The 23,225-nt window shown below is 41.0% G+C and overlaps 2 protein-coding genes across 2 annotated transcripts; one reads left to right on the top strand and one right to left on the bottom strand.

Annotated features, from left to right (window-relative positions):
- Positions 1-2,295: 2,295 nt before the first annotated feature.
- On the top strand, positions 2,296-7,787 carry ndrg1b (N-myc downstream regulated 1b). The gene is given in 14 exon segments (XM_052143400.1): positions 2,296-2,437; positions 2,894-2,999; positions 3,210-3,330; positions 3,974-4,036; positions 4,195-4,255; positions 4,548-4,634; positions 4,787-4,843; positions 5,050-5,153; positions 5,789-5,851; positions 5,949-6,000; positions 6,116-6,163; positions 6,399-6,434; positions 6,552-6,603; positions 7,016-7,787. Coding segments are annotated over 14 exon segments (1,095 nt in total). The 5' UTR covers positions 2,296-2,389; the 3' UTR covers positions 7,213-7,787.
- Positions 7,788-14,531: 6,744 nt separating this feature from the next.
- On the bottom strand, positions 14,532-21,761 carry LOC127655522 (CCN family member 4-like). Its single transcript, XM_052143399.1, has 5 exons — positions 21,554-21,761; positions 19,536-19,812; positions 16,338-16,595; positions 15,989-16,182; positions 14,532-15,360 (listed from the first exon to the last, which is right to left on the bottom strand). The coding sequence occupies exons 1-5, from the start codon at positions 21,599-21,601 to the stop codon at positions 15,061-15,063; spliced, it is 1,077 nt and encodes a 358-aa protein (XP_051999359.1). The 5' UTR covers positions 21,602-21,761; the 3' UTR covers positions 14,532-15,060.
- Between the last annotated feature and the right edge of the window lie 1,464 nt (positions 21,762-23,225).

Here is a 23,225-nt window from a genome sequence, read left to right as displayed (position 1 = left end):
TTTAGTGTGTATCTGTGCGAGTGTGTACGTGGGCGATTCCCTTCTCCTGCAACCATGGAGACGCAGCGTCACCCACAGCAACCGAGAGGGAAAATGAAAGTGTAAAAGAATTAGAATGGAATTTAAATTATTTATTTGTTCTAAAGCATACCTGATACATTAACGTGTTTACATTTTTTAGTAGCAACATTATAATGTACAAAATTAACTTAATAATTTTTTAATTTCAATTGGCTATAAAATTAGTTTCCTAATTTCTATATGCATCATCATCATTAACAATTTGTAATGAGGTTTATTGACTTATTTTTCCATCAGCCTATATAGGTTAAATCCTCTGTCTGGTTTCAAATGTATGCAGGTCATTACCCAATAAAAGATCTGGTTAACATATGTCCACCAACAGATGGGAAGTCTACATAAACAGTGACTATGTGCAGCACATGTTGAAATGATTTGTGTTAAAATACAATTCAAGTTTTCTGAATAAATGAACAAAATACCAAAAAGCATTATTTTGTGATATAAAAAAGTCATACAAATTTAATTTCCAGAAAGGCACACATATCTGGGATGGCATGAGTAAATGATGAGAGAATTTTCATTTTTTAGTGAACTATCCCTTTAATCCTTAAAAGCATGGGTGTTTCACCAAACATTATTACTTACAGTAATACAGTACTGTATATCTATCACAAATAGATCTACAAAATGCCCAGATAGTGTAACATTTTCCAAAGCATTTTCTAGACAAAATGGAAATTATATGAATAGAATATATTCTGATATATTTCTGTTTTATTTTTATTTTTCATACAGTATATCAAAGATTTAATGCAATGAATCACAGAACAGGATTCATTACTTCAACACTGAAATTTTATGAGATGCAACTGTTTGTCAAACAAATATTTCTACACATATGTATTTTCTCAGGCATTTATTGAGTCTAAATGGTTGCTCCACTTACATAATTTCAGTTGTACACCCTAATGACAATAGCCATATTATACAGTTCATGTGTTGTGCTTGCTATAGTTTACTTCCTGGTTGCTTCTTCATCACATAGCAATGTCAAATGTAAATCAAGTCAATCACTGAAACAACAGTGCCATCTGGAGTAACAAATAACATGTATAGTATGTATGTTTACACACATATGGGATCCTGATGATTCATCATTGTTGTGCAGAAATTTTATGTGACATAGAAGTCATTTGTATGAATATAGTAATCAATTGTTTTGTAATCAACAAAGAAATAGATGTCCTGTGATAGTAAACATATATATATGTAGATATAACAGCAGGTGTTACAGTGGCACAAAGCTGATGCATGCTGATCCTCCAAGAAGATTTCAGTTCTCTGCTTTCCATTCCACTGGCGTGTGGTCAGCAGGGAAACTAATGAGGACTCTCAGCAGTAATGACGTCTGGACCACAGAAATGCCATCTGCCCCGAACCACTTTACACCTGCACAAACACGTAGCGCATAGTCTGCTAAATAAGCTTGTTCTGTCACTGTGAAAATGGTCCCTGAGAACAGACTTTGGGTTATTTACAATGAGGTCAAGGTTCCCACTCTACTTATGATAAACATGTCTCGAGCAGGACAAGTGCCTATTGTGAACTCAATGTTTTTAGTAGTTGATGTTATTGATTGATTTTGCCTTGGATGATTTTTGTATTATTATTATAACAATTATTATTATTATTTTAAATTTTTTTTGCAAATGAGTTTAAAAAACTAAATCTTAACCTGCAATATTTGCATTTTAGGAGATATTTCTAATTGATCCAACACTAAAAATATTTTGGTTGGTATAACTTCATGTATTCAGTTTGATTCTGCAATGATAATTCATATTTTTCACCTAAATTTAGCTGTTATTACAATATAACATTTTTAAAATTAAAATAAAGTAAAGTGGCCACAAAAGTGCAGTGTAGCATGTACATATGTAACATTTACGTATATGGCATCACTAACCCCCACTACCACTAAAGTATTTTGTGTTCCTCAGGTCCACCAGAAGAGTACACATTAAAACACTCTATCATTTGATATAAAGTGGCCACAAAAGTGCAGTCTCAGTACTCCAAAAACCCACATGTTTCATTCATAAAAGTGATGCCAGGGTCCAGATTAACTTACTGATCCAATTCGAAGAGCTCTGCATTCTTTAAGAATTAGGGTCCTTCTGTACAACAAGCAAGGCATGCTGGGAGTGGTATGTTTACACCACACTGTAAACAAGTGGATTTAAAACCCAGAACTCAGTGCACTTTCTGTAAGTAGGAGCTTGAGGCAGCGATATAGCAGGATCTACTCTTTTCAAATACACTCACAATCTTTTTTGTACACCTACCTTCCACGTTAACCATAACAATGGTACTGGAGGAGTCTGAGTACACTGCCTTTGAGCTTGATATCACTGTGAGTACTAAAACACTTTTATTGATCTTCTGAGGTTGTTGTGTCCAAATGATTGTTTTATCACATCTTTGCATTTGGTTTTTGTATTGAATGTTAAGGGTGTTTTGATGTTACATGGAGAGGTATTTTTTATGGCACTTTACTTGACATAGGAGATGGCTGATGTTTGTTTGTGGGCCTTATAGATGGATTTGGGTTGTTATTTTGCAGCAGCAGGTGTTTTTATTTATTTATTTATTTATAGAAATATGTAGGGTGTATAAAACTATGAGACTCCTTTTGTTTGTTTGTTTGTTTGTTTGTTTGTTTCCATTTAACAAAAATGATTTCTGGAAACCACATGAAGCTCTTTTTAGGTTACATGAAATACACTTTTTACAGTGAATTTATCATTTAATTCATTTTCTTAATCACATATCCTAAAATGTAATTATTCCACTGAGAATGCTCTTGCAGGAGGATGATGTGGAGACACAATTTGGTAAGGTGCACTGCACCATGAAGGGTGTTACAAAAGCCAACTGCCCTACCATCCTGACTTTCCACGACATCGGGCTGAACCGTAAGAATATCCCCTTATGCAGACTTTTTTAAATATCTGTAAACATTTTCTGACAAAGGAGAATAACTACTTAACTACTGACTACTAAATCCATTTTTAAAGCAACTGTTGTATTTGTGCAATTGTCTTTAAAGTTCCAAAGTTTTTACACTCACTTTTCTGCCTTATTGGACTGAATTCTGAGTAACAGTTGTGTTCGTAATTCTGCAGATAAGACCTGTTTTGAGTCACTCTTTAATCACAAAGACATGCATGAGATCATGCAACACTTTGCTGTGTGCCATGTTGATGCCCCAGGACAGCAGGAGGGTGCCAGCACTCTCTCCACAGAGTAAGTTAAGGGCCGTTATCGTACCACCAAATTAGATAATCAAAGCTGGCAAAGGGGTAAGATTAACTAAAACTATAAGGTTTATAAAGTTAAAGAGCTAAGCATTACTCAGTGGTCAAGACGTCTACTTTTTGAGCTTACAAAGTTGCAGCAACATTTTCTTTCACCAGAAGAACTTTTTTTTAATTTCCTCAGCCTGTTTTCAAGCCACAATATAAATTCAAAATCTTTCTGCCATCAGAGCTGATCTGCTATAGGAAATATTTACAGACAGCTTTAATCACCATCATATATGTGACCAGACTGGCAGAATGTAGGTCAGTATGTCAGTAGCAGGGTTTGAAGGCAGCAGAGCACATTTATTATCTGCCATCTGCAACAACATTCTTAAATCCATAATCCAACCTTTCAGAGCAGCATTGAGACAAATTATGACTTCGCTAATGCCTGGAGGGACATTAGCCAATCCTAACTTGTTATGCTGTTCTGATTGGACATTTTTAATATTTGTCTTCCATGTTTGTCTACATGTGACTGATGCAAACAAATTAAAATGGCTGACATGTTGCAGACAAATGTCCCTTAATAACGTTATTAAGTTCTATGAGACATTCAAAAATCATAGTTTATCTGTTTATTATAGGTTTACCTACCCTTCGATGGAACAGCTCTCAGAGACCCTCCCGATGCTCCTCAAACATTTTGGGTAAATGCATTTCCTGAATGATTGATACTGTTATTAAAGCAGCATTATTATGGTTAAGAATGGAATGTTAAGAGATCTACTCCCACCCAGAGTCAATTTGGTCTAACATGTGTTGTAGATCTATACGTACTTGATTACTTGCCTTTTTTCTCTCATAGTCTGAAGAGTGTGATTGGAATGGATGTTGGCGCTGGAGCCAGCATCCTTGCCCACTTTGCAGTGAGCTTTTAACCTTTTCCACACTGTTGCATTATGAATTGCCTCTTATTAATCGTAGATTACAGCTAGATTATTCTCGGCACATAGCAATGTTGATACTGGGAGTGTCATTATTATCATCAGCTTGCTTGTTAATATAGGAATGTTTTCCGTAGCACACAAATTTGCATTCAAAAACTGAATATTTTTTAAATTGTTTACTTGCATATGTGCAGTAGCCTATATTGCATCAATTCAGTTGACATTCAGATTTAAAATTAAATTTATTATATACTGTATGTGTCTCTTAAAGTTAAACCACTCAGACTTGGTTGAAGGTCTTGTTCTGATCAATATGAGTGCACAGGCAGAGGGCTTCATAGACTGGGCAGCATAAAAGGTACAACAGCACTGAATTAATTCAGATAGATTTGCATTCGTATGGGATTAGACATTGTATTATTAAACTAATTTTTAGGAGGCTATCTACAGTACTTGTTCAAAGTTATACCATGTGCACAAATCCTCACTAAAGAGTACCGTTCTCAACAGATTAAAAGCTGGACTCATGCTGTCCCTAATACAGTAATTTCACACCTATTTGGAAAGGTAAGTAACAATTAATTACTTCTATTAAAATTTGATTTCATCAATGTTTTTTATATATAATCTTTCCATCATAGTTAATTTGTATTTTAGAACTTTATGGATCTTCTCTGTGCATTTGAATTAGAGGATGAATCGGAAATGTATAACCATATGCAGTTATTTCAGGTTCTGATTGGTTGATGCTAAAGTATAACATAACATTGTAGCAGGAGATACAGAACAATCATGACTTGATCACAACCTACCGTCATCTCATCACAAACAACATCAACCAGTCCAACCTGCAACAATTCGTGAAGTCCTACAAAAGGTAATCACCAATCCAATCTGCTTTCTTAAAGGGATGGTTCACCTAAAAATGACAATTCTGTCATCATTTACTCACCCTCATGCCTTTCCAGATGTTTATGATTTTATTCTGCAGAACACAAACGAAGAGATTTACAAAAATATAGCAGCTCTGTAGGTCCTTACAATTAAAGCAAATGGTGACCAAAACTTTGACTTAACAAAAAGCATATAAAGGCAGCATAAAAGTAATCCATCGCTGATCACTTAAGAAGACATTGATTCAATTGACTTTTGGATTACTTTTATGCTGCTTTAATTTGCTTTTTGGAGCTTCAAAGTTGTAGTCACCATTCAATTGCATTGTGTGGCCCTACAGAGCTGAGATATTCTTTCTATTCTTTTGTGTCCTGCAGAAGAAAGAAAGTCATACACATCTGGGATGGCATGAGTGTTAGTAAATTATAAGACAATTTTCACTTTTTTGGTGACATTTTCCTTTGATTCTGGCTCAGTTTGCTCAGTTCCTGTGTTTGAATTGTTAACAGAACTGTGTAACATCCTTAAATTTAACTGACCAGCTAAGTTACCACAATATTACTGTAGGCTTCTTAATATCATTCCCATTTTTAATGATTTTGGTTTTCCATTTCTCAGCCGACAGAATCTTGAGATCGAGAGACCCGTACAAGGAGGAAGCGTTAATGTTCGAACCCTCAGGTACGTTCCACCTGAGGGCAATGAGTGTTCCTCAGACTTTTTAATGGTTTGCCTCTCTGTGGAGTCCCTGTCACTAAACAGTTTATCTTAATGACAGGTGCCCAGCCTTGCTTATAGTGGGTGACAGTTCTCCAGCTGTGGATTCTGTGGTGAGAACTGCTATTTATTTAATAAAGATTTAATATTTTGAATGTGTGAAAGAACTCATACCCATCAGTATGAAAAGTATTTAGGTTATATAATGGAGAATATTTTACCTTGCAGGTTGCCAGCAATTCCTGAATGAATCCAACTATCACCACCCTTCTCAAGGTAAGTGACCTTCTAATCGCTATTCCATTCACTCAAAAGCACATTGCATTTACTTTTCTGATTAATATCCTAACTCACTTGAAACGAGACATTCTGCTTTTATATTTCTTAATACATTTTTACCCATGAACAGAGAGGGCAAACTGTAACATGTACCAGAGAATGCATGAATAAATTGGGACTGAAGTTGTCATTTCTAAAATTGGACTAACTATATGTTTTGCTTTTATTCTAGATGGCTGACTGTGGTGGCCTTCCACAGGTTGATCAGGTATATTCTTAGAATACACATTCAAATCCAAATTTACAAGCAAGTCTAGATCATACATTTCAGTTGACAATGCTTCTGTGTGCATTATATTTACATTACATGCTCTCTCATTCACAGCCTGGCAGACTGATTGAAGCCTTCAAGTATTTCATCCAGGGCATGGGCAACACTAAGCAAATATTATTATAAAATTATAAAGGATGATGTTTTTTTTAGTGTCTATTTAAAGATGCACTCAGTCCTTAATTAAACAGTTTTACATGTACAGAAATGAATAGTACTTTTAAAAAAATCTTTCAAATAATGTACACTCACATGAGATAAGAACTCTAACCATATCAGTAGCCAAATAAAAGCTGTTTTATTTTACATGAAGAGGGTCACCGCTTGGGGGCAGACATGTTGAAATCACTTGATAAGTAGATCAATAGTACTACAATGAATGCACATTTAAACTCATATCTAAATATGAATAATAAACAATAGACATGTAATACATAATACGCATACATGAGAGCTTGTGATGGTCTCACCCTTATAAACTTGTAATGAGCATCTCTCTTCTATCTATTTCCTTTCAGTGCCCTCTGCCAGTATGACCCGTCTGGCTCGTTCTCGTACAGCCAATTACTCGTCTCTGGACCGTAACCGCAGCCGAAGTGGCACAGCAGATGAGCAGCGTGGACATTCCCACACAGATGTCTCCATGGAGAGCACATCCAACAGTGGTGAGCACATTTCCTCATGTCCAACACTTTCCTTTGAGCTGTCCTGCTGAACGCCTTGTGCAAATTTCAGAATGGAACTCATAAGGCGTTTTAAAATTGGACATGAAACTGTAGCATTTGAACCATCTGAACGCTGGTGCCCATGCAATTCTATAATGTTTAACCACACACTGCCTGCAGTGTCTCTTTATAAAGATCATGGGTGTTCATCGCAAGGGTTAGAGTAGAGATGGTAGAGGTTCAGACCTACAGAGTAAACATGTTACCAATACCCAATAGACTAAGCATTGAGCTAGTTTAAAATATATGAACCAGTGTTTAAGGTAACATTTCATTTCTTACAATGTGCAATACTTAGCAATAATAACTGCTTATGAAATACATAAACATTTATATATGTATATAGAAGGTTCTTTATGATGTGTATAGCTTGGCTATCTGAATGTATGTAAGTACATATATTAAAAGGGGGGTTGATTGGAAAGCATGACTGAATTTTTCATGGATTTTTTTATACATTACAATTATTTGCATATCATTTCAATACATGTTATGTCAATTAAACTTCTGACAGTTTGCTTATATTTGCCTATTAAGAATATACAGAGGTTGTCTACTAAACATTTGATGTAATATCTGTCTGGTTTCAATTAATGACCTTTTATCGCTAAAAAAGACTACTGTAATTGTCTTTGAATGTTGGAGATGAATGTGTATCTAACAATTGTATAAATAAAATAAAACTGTGAGTAAATTTTATTTCTCGTTGTATGATGTTTATCACTCTGAAATTTTGAAATGCCTGTATTTTTACAAATAATTTATTAGCTGAATAGTGAAAAATCTCCCACGACTTGAGTGTGGTGCTGTAAAATTCTCCATTATATTAAAATACAACATAATATAGTTCAAATACATCCAACATTGAACAAAAATGGCAATAAACAGTAACTGAAAACCTGCGACTGGCGAGAGCTAACACCACATCATCTATCTTCAATCTTCTTGACCTGTCTGCTGCTTTCGACTCAGTGAACAACCAGATGCCCCTGTCCACTCTCTCGAACCTGGCCATCAGAGGGACTGCACTTGGATTGTTTGTGTCATACCTTATCAAGTCAAGTGGTTTTTATTGTCGTTTCAACCATATACAGTTAGTACAGTACACAGCAAAACGAGACAACATTCCTCCAGGACCATGGTGCTACATAAAAACAACAAAGGACCAACACAGGACCACATGAGACAACACAACAAAATAAAATACCTATATAAAAACCTATATATACCTATATAAAGTGCACGTGCAAACATGTGCAAAAAGTACAGGACAGTACAACAAATTTCTGACAATGAACAGGACAATAGACAGTGCAGCGCCGACCAGTACTCAGTAGTGCAAAAAGATGACAGTTTCTAAAAATGTAAACATAACATACTATGAGATAGTATTCTATGCACATAGCAGTTATTGAGGTAGCAGACAGTTATAAAGTGACAGTAATTAAAGTGCAAATCAGGACACGTGAACACCAAGGAATTTGGTGCTTTTGACGATCTCCACAGAGGAGCCGTCGATGTTCAGCGGAGTGTGTTCACCTTGTGCTCTCCTAAAGTCAACAACCATCTCTTTTGTTTTGTCGACATTCAGGGACAGGTTGTTGGCTCTACACCAGTTCGTCAGCCGCTGCACCTCCTCTCTGTATGCTGACTCGTCGTTCTTGCTGATGAGACCCACCACGGTCGTGTCATCGGCGAACTTGATGATGTGATTCCAGCTGTGCATTGCTGCACAGTCGTGAGTCAGCAGAGTGAACAGCAGTGGACTGAGCACACAGCCCTGGGGGCCCCAGTGCTCAGTGTGGTGGTGGTGGAGATGCTGTTCCCGATCCGGACTGACTGAGGTCTCCCAGTCAGGAAGTCCAGGATCCAGTTGCAGAGGGAGGTGTCCAGGCCCAGCAGGTTCAGCTTTCCAATCAGGTGCTGGGGAATGATTGTGTTGAATGCTGAGCTGAAATCTATGAACAGCATTCGAACGTATGAGTCCTTATTGTCTAGGTGGGTGAGGGCCAGATGGAGGGTTGTGGTGATGGCATCGTCCGTTGAACGGTTTGAACGATAAGCAAACTGCAGTGGGTCTAGTGAGGGGGGCAGCTGGGTCTTAATCTGCCTCATGACGAGCCTCTCGAAGCACTTCATGATGATGGGTGTAAGTGCGACGGGACGGTAGTTGTTGAGGCAGGACACTGAAGACTTCTTTGGCATGGGGATGATGGTGGTGGCCTTGAAGCATGGACAGATCCTTCATTGTCTTCATTGTCAAAAGGACTCAAGATGGCGCCGAGTATGGCTGCTGCGTTGCGAGCTCCGTTACAACACTGCGGTTTATTGTTTGTTTTGTTTACAGTTCTTTGTTTTTTTGTCTTGGATGTTGTCTGCCTTATTGTTTACGACAGACAAACGCTTTTGGACATTGGTTCTACAATTACACATCGAAAACCGGACTTCAAATTCCTTAATGCCAACCCGCTGTTTACAAACACGCTGGCGGAGCCCTTTGTCTGGGCTGCTCGGCCGCGGAAACGCAGAAGGAAAAGAGGAAAACGAGCCGGCGTTCTCATCAGAGTAAGACGTCGTGCAAATCGACCCCCGCTACCCAGTATACTACTGGCAAATGTTCAGTCTCTGGACAACAAGCTCTGCGAGCTGAGAGCGCGGATCTCTTTCCAACGAGAGACGAGAGATTGCTGTGTTATCTGCCTTACAGAAACCTGGCTGACTGCGGAGATTCCAGACTCGGCCATCGAAATCACGGGCTTTTCCGTGCACCAAGTGGACAGAGAGAAAGACCTCTCCGGTAAAAGCAGAGGTAGTGGTGTGTGTTTTATGATCAACAAATCATGGTGTGATCAGAGGAACATACATTTCATCAAGTCTTTCTGCTCTCCTGATCTGGAATATCTCATGCTTCTGTGTCGACCATTCTGGCTGCCGAGGGAATTCACAGCGGTCATCATCACAGCTGTGTACATCCCCCCACAAGCCGACACAGACCGGGCACTCAGGGAACTGTATGGGAGTATAAGTGAGCAGGAAACCGCGCACCCTGAGGCTGCATTCATTGTTGCCGGGGACTTTAACAAAGCCAACTTCAAAACAATCGCTCCAAAATACCACCAACACATAAAGTTCAACACATGAGGGGACCGGGTTTTAGACCATTGTTACTCTCCTTTCCGGGATGGCTACAAATCCCTCCCCCGCCCCCCATTTGGAAAATCGGACCATTCTTCCGTTCTACTTCTACCTGCTTACAGGCAGAAACTAAAACGGGAAGCACCCACCCTCAGAACGATCTAGTGCTGGTCGGACCAATCAGACTCTGCGCTACAAGACTGTTTTGATCACGCGGACTGGGAGATGTTCCGGTCCGCCTCTGATGACGACATCGAGGTTTACGCTGACAGCGTAACGTGTTTCATCAGGTAGTGCGTAGAGGACGTTGTTCCGACCAAAACTATATGGATATACCCCAACCAGAAACCATGGGTTAACGGCGAGGTTCGCGCGGCACTCACTGCGCGGACCTCCACTTTTAATTCTTCTAACACGGAGGAGCGTAAACAAGCCAGTTATGCCCTCCGTAACACCATCAGTGAAGCCAAACGCCAGTACAGGCACAAACTTGAAGGTCAGTTCAACACCACTGACTCCAGAAGTATGTGGCAGGGAATTAACACAATCACGGACTACAAACGGAATAAAGTCTCCGCCATGAACACCGCTGCATCTCTCCCGGACGAACTTAATACATTTTATGCTCGTTTCGAGGACTACACCACCACCCTCGCGGAGAGAGCACTCGCGGCTGATGCTACAGAGGCTGATTCACTCTCCGTCTCTGTTGTGGATGTAACCCGATCCTTCCGACGGGTGAACATCCGTAAAGCTGCGGGTCCAGACGGCATTCCGGGCCGCGTCATCAGAGCGTCGCGCGAATCAACTGGCTGGTGTTTTTACGGACATTTTCAATCTGTCCCTCTCCCTGTCTGTAGTCCCCACATGCTTTAAAACATCAACCATTGTGCCTGTACCAAAGCAAGCCACAATCACTTGCTTAAATGACTGGCATCCTGTTGCTCTGACCCCCATCATCAGCAAATGCTTCGAGAGGTTAATCAGAGATCACATCTGCTCTGTTCTGCCCCCCTCTTTGAACCCTTTGCAGTTTGCCTACCGCAACAACCGCTCCACCGATGATGCCATTGCATCTACAATACACACTGCTCTCTCCCATCTGGAAAAAGGAACACATATGTGAGAATGCTGTTTGTAGACTACAGCTCAGCATTCAACACCATAGTGCCCTCCAAGCTTGATGAGAAACTCCGGGCTCTGGGCTTAAACAGCTCGCTGTGCAGCTGGATCCTGGATTTCCTGTCAGGCAGACGTCAGGTGGTTAGAATGGGCAGCAACACCTCGTCATCACTGACCCTCAACACTGGAGCCCCACAGGGCTGTGTTCTCAGCCCACTCCTGTATTCCCTGTACACACATGACTGTGTGGCAACACATAGCTCCAATGTCATCATTAAGTTTGCTGACGATACGACGGTGGTAGGTCTGATCACTGACAATGATGAAAGAGGCTACAGAGAGGAGGTGCACACTCTGACACGCTGGTGTCAAGAGCACAACCTCTCCCTCAACGTCAGTAAAACCAAGGAGCTTGTTGTGGACTTCAGGAAGAAAGACGGAGAACACAGCCCCATCACCATCAATGGAGTACCGGTGGAGAGAGTCAGCAGCTTCAAGTTCCTCAGTGTCCACATCACTGAAGAACTCACATGGTCCATCCACACTGAGGCCGTTGTGAAGAAGGCTCACCAGCGCCTCTTCTTCCTGAGACGGCTGAGGAAGTTTGGAATGAACCAACACATCCTCACACGATTCTACACCAGCACTGTAGAGAGCATCCTGACTGGCTGCATCACCGCCTGGTATGGCAATAGCACTGCGCACAACTGCAAAGAACTGCAAAGCCCTGCAAAGGGTGGTGCGAACTGCCAGGAACATCATCGGAGGTGAGCTTCCCTCCCTCCAGGACATATATACCAGGCGGTGTGTGAAAAAAGCTCGGAGGATCATCAGAGACTCCAGTCACCCGAGTCATGGGCTGTTCTCACTGCTACCATCAGGCAGGCGGTATCGCAGCATCAGGACCCGCACCAGCCGACTACATGATAGCTTTTTCCCCCAAGCAATCAGACTGTTGAACACTTGATCTATCAGGATCAATAATTAGCACTGCACTTTATTCAACTGTAATCTCACACTGGACTGTCAACATATTCTCCTCAATATACTACTTCATATATATATATATATATATATATATATATATATATATATATATATATATATATATATATTTCATATACTCCTTACTTATTGTATTGCATATTGTGTGTACTGTATATAATTATCGTGTTGTGTAAGTATGTGTACATTTGATATGTAAATAGTGTTGTGTAAGTATGTTGTTTATTGTAATTGGTATATGTCTCGTCACTGTCATGACTGCTATGTTGCTCGGAACTGCACACAAGAATTTCACCTACTGTTGCACTTGTGTACATGGTAGTGTGACAATAAAGTGATTTGATTTGATTTGATTTGAGAAAAGGTGTCAAGTCACACCAGCTAACCATTGGTGTTCCTCAGGGAACAGTGATTGGACCCCTCCTCTTCTCGATCTACACTACATTTCTTGGACTGATCATTAAGGTATATGGTTTTTCCTACCACTGCTATGCAGATGATACGCAGCTTTACCTGTCATTCCAGCCTGACGATCCCACTATTTCAGCTCGTATCTCTGCCTGCCTGAATTAATGAACGTTACCTTCAGCTCAACCATGCCAAAACAACTCCTAGTGATCCCTGCCAACCCATCTGTTGACTACATTCTCACTATTCATCTTGGCTCAACTACACTACAGCTAACCAGGATAGCCTGGAACCTGGGAGTGGTTGTTGATGACTAGCTGAAATTCACCGTCCATGTATCATCAACTGCCCTATCTTGCAGGCTTTACAACATCAGAAAAATCAGACCTTTCCTGTCTGAATATGCTGTGCAGCTCCTGCGCCAAGCTATGGTCATTTCAAGACTGGACTACAGTAATGCTCTGTTGGCCGGCCTCTCAGTTGGCATGATTTAGCTGCTGCAGATGGTCCAGAATGCAGCAGTGGTCTGATCTTCAATCAACCAAAGAGGGCTCATGTCACTCCCCTCTCGGTTTCACTACACTGGCTACCCTACCCTACTGTAGCTACCCACATCATTTTCAAGGCATTGACTCTGGCCTTCTGGACAGCCAATGGAACAGCACCCTCTTATTAAATTCCCTACTCCATGTCCCAACTCGCACTGCCTGGTGGGTCCATCGCAAAGAGGCACAAAGTCAATTTCTCGATCATTCATTTTCTCTGTTCCTCTGTGGTAGAATGAGATTCCAAACTCTACATAATCTACTGATACCTCAACATTTAAAAACCAGCTAAAACACATCTATTCCATGTGCACTAAACCAATCCACAGTAATTGAACTTATTGCACAGTTTAATAATTAAAAATCTTTCCTGGTCATTCAGTCTTTCTTCTGTGGAAGTTTCTATATTTCTCCAGCTACTCTGAGTACTTGGCAGTGGGATATTGCAGATATTGTTGCCTTTTGCTTGACAAATTGCTTGCTACAGTATGTTCCTCATTTGTAAGTACATCCATCCATCTTCTATAGCCAACTGTCCTATGCAGGGTTATGCGAGTAGAGCTGGAGCCTTTCCCAGCTGTCTCAGGTGAAGGCAGGGAAACATTGTGGACAGGTTACCAGTCCATCACAGGGCAACACACACAGATATACCATTCACACATTCATTCACTCACTCACTCACTCACTCACTCACTCACTCACAAGGGCAATTTAGGGTCTCCAGTTAACTTAACCTGCATGTCTTTTTGGAACTGTGGGGTAAACCGAAGCACCCGGAGGAAACCCACACGAGCACAGGCAAGAACAACTCCACAAAAAAAGGCCCAGTTGAGCCGGGACTTGAACCTGGTCCCGGCTCAACTAGCTGTGAGGCAACAGTGCAAATGTAGATATACTATGCTATACTGGTAACAAGTCAAACTGAAAACTTTTAATTGAACAGAGGTGTTATGAATTCCCACTGCTCTTTCACAGAAATTGCAAATACATTTAACAGTAAATAAGTGCAAACAAAAGCATTAATATAAGCATAAGCCTTTTATCAAAAAGATAAAATTATTGCAATATTTCATCAATTATGTATGAACAGCAACAATTGAAACTTTTTGGCAATTATGTAGCTGAATAACAAGTTCTATGTCATTTCTCTAGCATACTTTTTATACAAATATAAATGACAGAGCCATAAATACCATTCGAATAAAAATATTTGTAACATATTTTGCATATCCAAGCAAAAAATATATATAATGTAACAAAAATGTAGTTTAATGTGGACAGACTGTAAATAATTTTTAAAGATTAAAGAATCATTAAAGAATCTTTGCATAGTCTTTACTGTACATAGATTTGTTGCAAAAAAAGCCATAGGACATTTTTAAAGTCCCAGGACATTTTAAATTGAATACCTTGAATTCATTCATACATCCAAAAAAATCCTCTTGTACCATAATGTCCTTCAGTTTGAACAAACATTTCCTCTTACAAATGATCTCATTATGTGTAACAGTGTCTTTTCTGTACCATAAAGCATATGAATTAAGTAAAGCAAAGAATCACTTATACTGTCACAGTATGAGCATGGATGCACTTTGATACTCTATCTTATTCTTTGTTAATGTATTAGTTAATAATCTCATTGAACTCATAGTATTGCTCCAGATCTGCAAAGATATCATTTGGATTCCTGCAGGAGAGGTTGCAGAAGCAGGCGTTGATCCACATGTATTTCCAGGTAAAGACAGATCCATTAGGACACTCAAACTCCACCTCAATGGTCTTGGACTTGTAGGGGATGCAGCAGCGCTCATCAGTACAGACTCCACAGTACTTTGGCCAATACGACTTCTTACTGATGCAGCCTGAGATGTTAAATTTCTGAAACTTTGGCTCACGATAGATGTTCAGGCATTTTTTACCCAGCTGAGCCAAAGTTATGACAATGAATTAGAGATTAAACTTTAAACTTCTAACAATACTTAATCAGTCAATCAGTCCTACACACTCAATCTTAAAGATTCATTCAACTATTCTAAATTTGGCTAATTTGCATGATGTCGTGCAACTGCACTTTGAATTCCTAGGACTTTCACTACAGCCAATGACATCACTGGACATTGTTTCCATCTAATACATGACAATTACTTGCTTCTGTCACACACAACAGCTTCCTATTATGTTTACACACTCTACTGATCGGTTAGGTTTGGGTAAGGGTATAATATTAATAAGCATGTACTTAACACTTTGTGTGCGAAAATCATGCTTACATCCACATTAGACATCCGGGCATTTGCACGTGATAAAGTCGTACAAATTTATATGAACTAACTTGTACGAAATCATACAAAATTGACAACTTGTAAAATATGTACGGATATTCATGAGACTGGGTTGATAAATCAGTCAATCAATGAGTAAGTGAGCAAGCAAATAAATACAATATTGATCTGTGTGAAAATAAGTTAATGTAAGATAAGAAAGTGATGAGTGCTACCAGCAAGAATGATGTGAGAAGGTGAAATGAATGAGTGCATGAATTAATTCTTACTCTAAAGTGCTTGGTGATGTCCACCTCACAGGGTCGGAGATTACACAGTCGACTCTCTTTCTCCATCACACATTCATCATTGTCATTAGAAATGCGCATGGATATGCCCCTCCCACAAGTCTTTGAACAGGGACTCCATGGGGTAGTCTGAGTAATGCAATTTTTATCCGAAATATCATTGGTGGTAAGAGACACTGAAAAGACAAAGGGGTTTGAAAATATTCAGTTCATACACACAAACAACAATGGTGGCAACAATATAAGATGACTAACTGAAAACAATGCAAGTGCAATAAGAACATTTTTATGGACTTTGTATAGATGTTTATCACTACATAACACTGCTCACCCTCTTCAGGGGCATGTCTTGGGTTGGTCTTGCGCGGTTTACGGGACTCTTCGCAGATCCATTTCTCGCAGCACTGGCCGGGAATTTTCACTCGCTTTGGTGACTGACACCATACCCGGGGTGGCTGAGACTCAGTACAGAGGTGCACACACCCAATCGCTCCATTCACACAGAGACAACGGTACTTACAATTGGGTTGGAACCTTTGGCCATTATGGTAGATTACACCATTATATTCACAGCCTGTTCCCATAACATCTGAAACATAGAACGGATAGCACTTGTACTCTCTTTATATAGAAATGGGTGATTTTTATATAGACCAAGCTCAACTATAGATGAAATGACACTTAACCTTTTTAATCTTTAACCTTTTATATGCAATCAAGCCTTATATTATAGCAACACAGAGTAGCACAATCTGAAGTCATTCACAATATTCTGATTCCAAGCACAGTGATAATGTATATTTACACTACACTGCAGAATATACAGTGGGGTCAAAAAGTCTGAGAGATCACATTGGAAATCTGGAACTTTAAATCTTATTAAAAACTGCAAATAAACAAAATTTAGACTGTTTCAGACTGTATATGCCTGGAAATTAGACATATACTAATTAAATTCAAAGTTAATAAGATCTGTCTTAAATGAAAATTCTGGGTTCAGTACAAGTTAAGCTCAATCGATAGCATTTGTGGCATAATGTTGATTACCACAAAAAATAATTAGTAGGAGGCTCGGGAGGCGGAGCCGTAGGAGGCTCAGGAGGCGGAGCCAAAGGCGGCTCAGGAGGCGGAGCCGTAGGAGGCTCGGGAGGCTGAGCCGTGGAAGGCTCGGGGGTGAAGCCCTGGAAGGCTCGGGGGGCGGAGCCCTGGGAGGTTCGAGAGGCTCGAGGGGCGGAGCCCTGGAAGGCTCGAGAGGCTTGAGGGGCGGAGCCCTGGGAGGCTCGAGAGGCGGAGCCCTGGAAGGCTTGAGAGGCGCAGCCCTGGAAGGCTCGAGAGGCGGAGCCCTGGGAGGTTCGAGAGGCTCGAGGGGCGGAGCCCTGGAAGGCTCAAGAGGCTCGAGAGGCAGAGCCCTGGAAGGCTCGAGAGGCTCGAGAGGCGGAGCCCTGGAAGGCTCGAGAGGATTGAGAGGCGGAGCCCTGGAGGGCTCGAGAGGCTTGAGAGGCGGTGCCCTGGGAGGCTCGGGAGGAGCAGCCCTGGAAGACTCGAGAGACTTGAGAGGCGGAGCCCTAGGAGGCTCGGGAGGAGGAGCCCTGGAAGACTCGAGAGGCGGAGCCCTAGGAGGCTCGGGAGGAGGAGCCCTGGAAGACTCGAGAGGAGGAGCCCTGAAAAACTGGAGAGGAGGAGCCCTGAAAGACTCGAGAGGAGGAGCCCTGAAAGACTCGAGAGGAGGAGCCCTGAAAGACTCGAGAGGAGGAGCCCTGAAAGACTCGAGAGGAGGAGCCCTGAAAGACTCGAGAGGAGGAGCCCTGAAAGACTCGAGAGGCTTGAGAGGTGGAGCTCTGGAAGGCTCGGAAGGCGGAGTTCTAGGAAGCTCGGAAGGCGGAGCTCTGGAAAGCTCGGAAGGCGGAGCTCTGGAAAGCTCGGAAGGCGGAGCTCTGGAAAGCTCGGAAGGCGGAGCTCTGGAAAGCTCGGAAGGCGGAGCTCTGGAAGGCTCGGGAGGAGGAGCCCGGGGAGGCTCGCGAGGCGCTGACTCTTGGACGGTCATGGCTACTGGCACTGGCTCTTGGACGGTCATGGCTACTGGCGCTGGCTCAGGGACGGTCGAGGCTACAGGCGCTGGCTCAGGGACGGGACGAGGCTACAGGCGCTGGCTCAGGGACGGACGAGGCTACAGGCGCTGGCTCAGGGACGGGACGAGGCTACAGGCGCTGGCTCAGGGACGGTCGAGGCTACAGGCGCTGGCTCAGGGACGGTCGAGGCTACAGGCGCTGGCTCAGGGACGGGACGGTCGAGGCTACAGGTGCTGGCTCAGGGACGGTCGAGGCTACAGGCTACAGGCGCTGGCTCAGGGATGGTCGAGGCTACAGGCGCTGGCTCAGGGACCTCTGGGGCGACAGGCACTGGCTGATTGGCTCTGGCTCGCTGACCGGGACTGACGAGGGCTCAGGCTTGCTGACCGTGGCTGACGAGGGCTCAGGCTCGCTGACCGTGGCTGACGAGGGCTCAGGCTCGCTCACAGGGGCAGGCGTGGGCTGTGGCTTGCTCACAGGGGCAGGCGTGGGCTGTGGCTCGCGGACCGGGGCAGGCGTGGGCTGTGGCTCGTGGACCGGGGCAGGCGTGGGCTCTGGCTCGTGGACCGGGGCAGGCGTGGGCTCTGGCTCGTGGACCGGGGCAGGCGTGGGCTCTGGCTCGCGGACCGGGCAGGCGTGGGCTCTGGCTCGCGGACTGGGGCAGGCGTGGGCTCTGGCTCGCAGACCGGGGCAGGCATGGGCCGGGAGGCGGAAGCCCGTCTTCTCCTCCTCCTCCGGGCAGACGAAGTTGAGCAACAATAAAGTTGTTTATTGAACAAACAAACAAATAAACACAAAGGAAAAACCCACAATGGGAAAACAGGAAACTTAAACACGATGAGACAAAACTGAGAACTCGGGCAGGGAACACATACCAGGCTTAACAACATTCAACGACCAACAAGGGAGTGGAGGAATAAACAAGGTTTAAATACACAAGGACAAGGGTAACAAGGCCAATCAACAAACAGAACTCTGAAACAGGATAACAAGATAATTAACTAAAACCAATGACAAACAAGAACTGAATCAAAGTAATCAAACAATGAACCAATAAGAACCAGATACAAAACATGGAGGGAAAACAGGATGTGACAAGACTAGGAACAGAACAGGAATTTCAAAATAAAAGTACACAAAAGAACAAAGGACAACAATGAACATGACACGTTGTAACCTTGATTTTTTTTTTTTTTTAAAGAAAAGAAGGGCCAAGTCTAAATACATTTTTGTGGTAATCAACAGTATGACACAAATGCTGTCAATTTAGCTAAACTTGTCTTAAACTTGGAATACTCCTTTAAATCAGACCGGTTAATCACAACAGATTGCATGGAATGCATTTTCATTCAAAGCAGACTTCACAACAAGGCATTAATAAACTGATGATTTAATTTGGGTGAATAAGTTGAATTAATGAATGGCTGACTGACTGAACAAGAATACGTGGGGTCACTTACAAGCACACAATCCTTTTTCATATCTCGGCTTGTCAGCGGTGTAGTCACAGTAAAGTCCTTTATGATAGTCACAGGTATCTCTCTCATTACAGGTCTCCCCTACCTGCTTGGCACAGGCCTTGCAGCAGTCACACCCATCTGTCAGCAGGCTGACCCCAGGTGGACACACAGGGGCACTCTTGTGGCACTTACAGGGCCATTTGCAGTATCGATTCCGGTTATAAGTGTCCAAATCTGTGGTCATAAGAGGAGAGTTTGTGGAGTTTTGGGAACTGGCCTGTGTGAGAGAGAAGAGGAAGAAACATGAAGAATACATGTCAACTTTAGCCACAATGTGGCAGCATAGGCTTTGCTTTGAAACTACAGTAAATTTGGGTCCTTATTTTTTTAATAGGTTACCAAGAACTTAATTGTAAATAAAGCATTGGATCAATTTTTAATATACATTGAAAACGTAACAGGATTACTTGACTCCAGTATACAATACATTAGCTAATTTGGACAGATACAAAAAGAGAACCATGCAATTTGTATTACACGTGGCATTTTGCTTCATAAAGCAATGCTATCATAATTAATAAAATGTCAACAAACAATCACACTGTAAATTAAGATAAAAAAATACAACAATAAATAGCTGATATTAATAGCAAATTTAATTAGAAATGACCTTCATATTCATTTCAAATAGTAATTATTGCATGGTATGATACAACATTTGCAAACACAACCTTGTGTCTCATGTACTGGGATATTCAGCATATACAAACGTTATTTATGTGCTAAATTATTAAATATCGATGTTACTGGCACTTACAATGGAAGTGTAACATTTTTGGAGAGTTTCAAGGCAAAAATGTGAAGCTTTTAATTTCATTAAATCACTTACATTAATTATTCTGCTAAAACATGTATTACTTGAGCTGTAAAGTTGTTTAAATTGTAATTTGTACAAACATAATAGGGTTTGTTGACAATACATCGCCATGGCAATAAAGCTTTAAAATTGGCTATATCTTTACACAGAAAGATACAGGTTAGTAAGCAATTTTATCACATTAAAATCATGTTTACATGAATATTGTTTATGTTTTATGGCTATATTTTTGAAACAGTGCGTATTTGAACGTTTACGGTTTGGCCCCATTTTCTTCCATTGTAAGTGCATTTTTTTATATATATAAATTTTTGTGGTAATCAATATTATTACAAATCCTGTGGATTGTGCTTACGTTCTATTGAACCAGGAATATTCCTTGAAGTAAAGCACATTTCATTATTGATCAAACCCCTTCAGGTAATGATTTAATGGGCGTTATGGATTTGGTACGTTAATGGCTGCTTCTGAAAACAGGCAAATGCTGCCTTCGGAGGTAGGATGAAAATAAGGAGCTTTTCAAACTGTTCGGAGACCAGTTTACTTAAGACTTCCATTCTTTCAAGCTGTCACTTAAGCCAACATTACTTGTGTTAATGTTAACTGATTAGGCAGCAAGGCAGTAAGCTTTCGGATGCAGCCTTGGTATGTGTCGTGGCAAATTGGCACATGACAAATTGACATTTCGAGTAGTTTGAGGGGCCGTTCAGACCGAACGCACCTGCGTTATAATGTTAGACAACGCAACGAATTGAACGCAACTAAAAGAACACAACACGTGTCTCGCGTCTTTAAAAGTTGACGTTCTATAAAAATCATTAAAAAAATCAACGCAGCGCTCCTGCACGAGACGCCGAAAAAACAACAACAACAGTGGGACGCGGCGCAACTGTCAAATTCGTCAGTTTAGCACTTGTTTACATAGACAAACAATGGATAAACGGTATTTCATAAAAACGTACCACCTCCTGGTGTCTCGTGCTGTGATTAAAAACGTCATCGCTTAGTTTTTAAATGACTGAAGCAGCCACAATGACCACTTTATATGTCTAGAAATACTCTTTGTTTTATTGTGAAAATCTTCCTCAACTGGATCAATTAGTAACACGTAATTACGCCATAACAATATAAGACCGCTCACCTGATGCAAACTGGCTGTCACAAAAATCCACGACAGGAGACTCCACATCACTATATTCCTGAGAGAAATACATTGAAACAAGAAACGTTGTTTGTTACAGTAACAATCCACAGCAGAATTTCGTTTCCCCCACAGACAAATGAGTTCAGTGCCACACTCGCAGATGTTTCTGTCTGTGTTACTTGTTTCTTGCCTTACGTCAGTGTTTTATTTATTTATTTATTTTGCTGGAGGTTTCTCTCCAGTTCCAATTCCAGTTTACTTTTCAAAGGAGAGATGATTCGGATGAAACATCTGAATGGGTAAGAAATTGACATGTCTTGACAATGACATAATTATTGCATGACCTGTCAAGTGTCACTTTAAGTGATGTGTGACCCAAGACATTCATGCTGAAATGTCATGTATTCCTTGAGAAGATAAAACGATTTATAAAGCAATTTGTCAAGACCTGAAATGTATTATTTCAATTCAAACATTTTTCCCCGTTACTCATATTGTCATAAGTGCTTGACATTTGGACGTGTACACGGGCATAGACAAAACTCTTTTTCAGGGGTGGCCAGGTAAGACCCAGTGATTTTATTGGTGGCAGAAACATTTCACTACTGTGACATACTGTACCAAAAGCCAATTTTACAGCCAAATATTCTACAGAATTTATAGATCACTAATGTACACAAGGAATTTAAAGTTATCCATTTATTCCCAATGTCATACAAAATAAGAAAAAAGTAGGATGATAATTTCAGCATAAAGTGACAAAAAGCTTAAAGTCATCAAACAAAAAAATCTTATGAGACTCTCAGTAAACAAAACGGACAAGTTTTTCATACATGAATAGTGTAGACTGTCTCCCTATTCTTACTCTGTCTATATTATTCTCAAACCTTTCATATTTCATGATCAAAGAGTTTGGCTAATCACATTTTTGCCGTAAAAACAGAAAATAGCTATCGACTAACTTTACAAAAAGAGAAATATTACAAATTAAAGGAGCATAAGGAAAGTTATCTGAAACAAGATCGAGAGAAGTGTGTAAAAAAAGAAACAATAGCCATTTTCTGTGTCCAAATGCTAAATTAATTCTCAACTCATATTATTTTCATATTATGTCTCCTTGTAAAGAAAAATCTAAATGTTAGTATTACATCTCTGGACATTGGCAGGTGGAAATGCTCTTTATTTACCAAGAAAAAGCAAAATCCACGATTCTTTGCAAGACTATATGTGGAGTCAAAGTGCGTTGTGCAAGAGACAAATCATTGCATTTCTAAACAGTATCAGTTTACTCAAGGAACTTAACATTTTACTTGTCTCCAGATTTATTTAAAAAACAAATTGCAGCATATTTGAAATGTGTTTATATATTTTTGATTCATGCTTGTTATTTTTTGATTCACGCTTATTATTTTGATTTACACTTATTATTTTTGTATCCGGCACCTCAATACATTTGGCTGGATTTTGATCCCATACACTGCAACGATTGCTATATGGCGTCACACCTCTTCACACAGTGGTTTGTGCCATGTGCCGTGTGGGCGGTTTGCTGCTGTTCAGCCTGAATGGCGCAGACAGCTTGTGTCATAGAGTGGCGTCTGTCTGTCAGTATTGTCAAAAGTGCTTTGCTCAACAGGGGTGGCCAGAGGGGTGGCCAAGCTTCAATCAA

This window comes from Xyrauchen texanus, chromosome 15, assembly GCF_025860055.1.
Source record: "Xyrauchen texanus isolate HMW12.3.18 chromosome 15, RBS_HiC_50CHRs, whole genome shotgun sequence".
In the NCBI taxonomy this organism is placed as follows: domain Eukaryota; kingdom Metazoa; phylum Chordata; class Actinopteri; order Cypriniformes; family Catostomidae; genus Xyrauchen; species Xyrauchen texanus.
The sequence above is the reverse complement of the archived record's forward strand: the minus strand, read 5'-3'. Positions and strand labels throughout refer to the sequence as shown.

What these genes read in the sequence shown, in the direction of transcription:
- LOC127655522 (XM_052143399.1), bottom strand. Translation starts at nt 21,601, where the DNA reads ATGTGGAGTCTCCTGTCGTGGATTTTTGTGACAGCCAGTTTGCATCAG. An exon ending in TGACAGCCAGTTTGCATCAG is followed by an intron (nt 19,813 to 21,553) that starts GTGAGCGGTCTT and finishes TCTCTCACACAG; the next exon opens with GCCAGTTCCCAAAACTCCAC. An exon ending in TGAAAAAGGATTGTGTGCTT is followed by an intron (nt 16,596 to 19,535) that starts GTAAGTGACCCC and finishes TCTATGTTTCAG; the next exon opens with ATGTTATGGGAACAGGCTGT.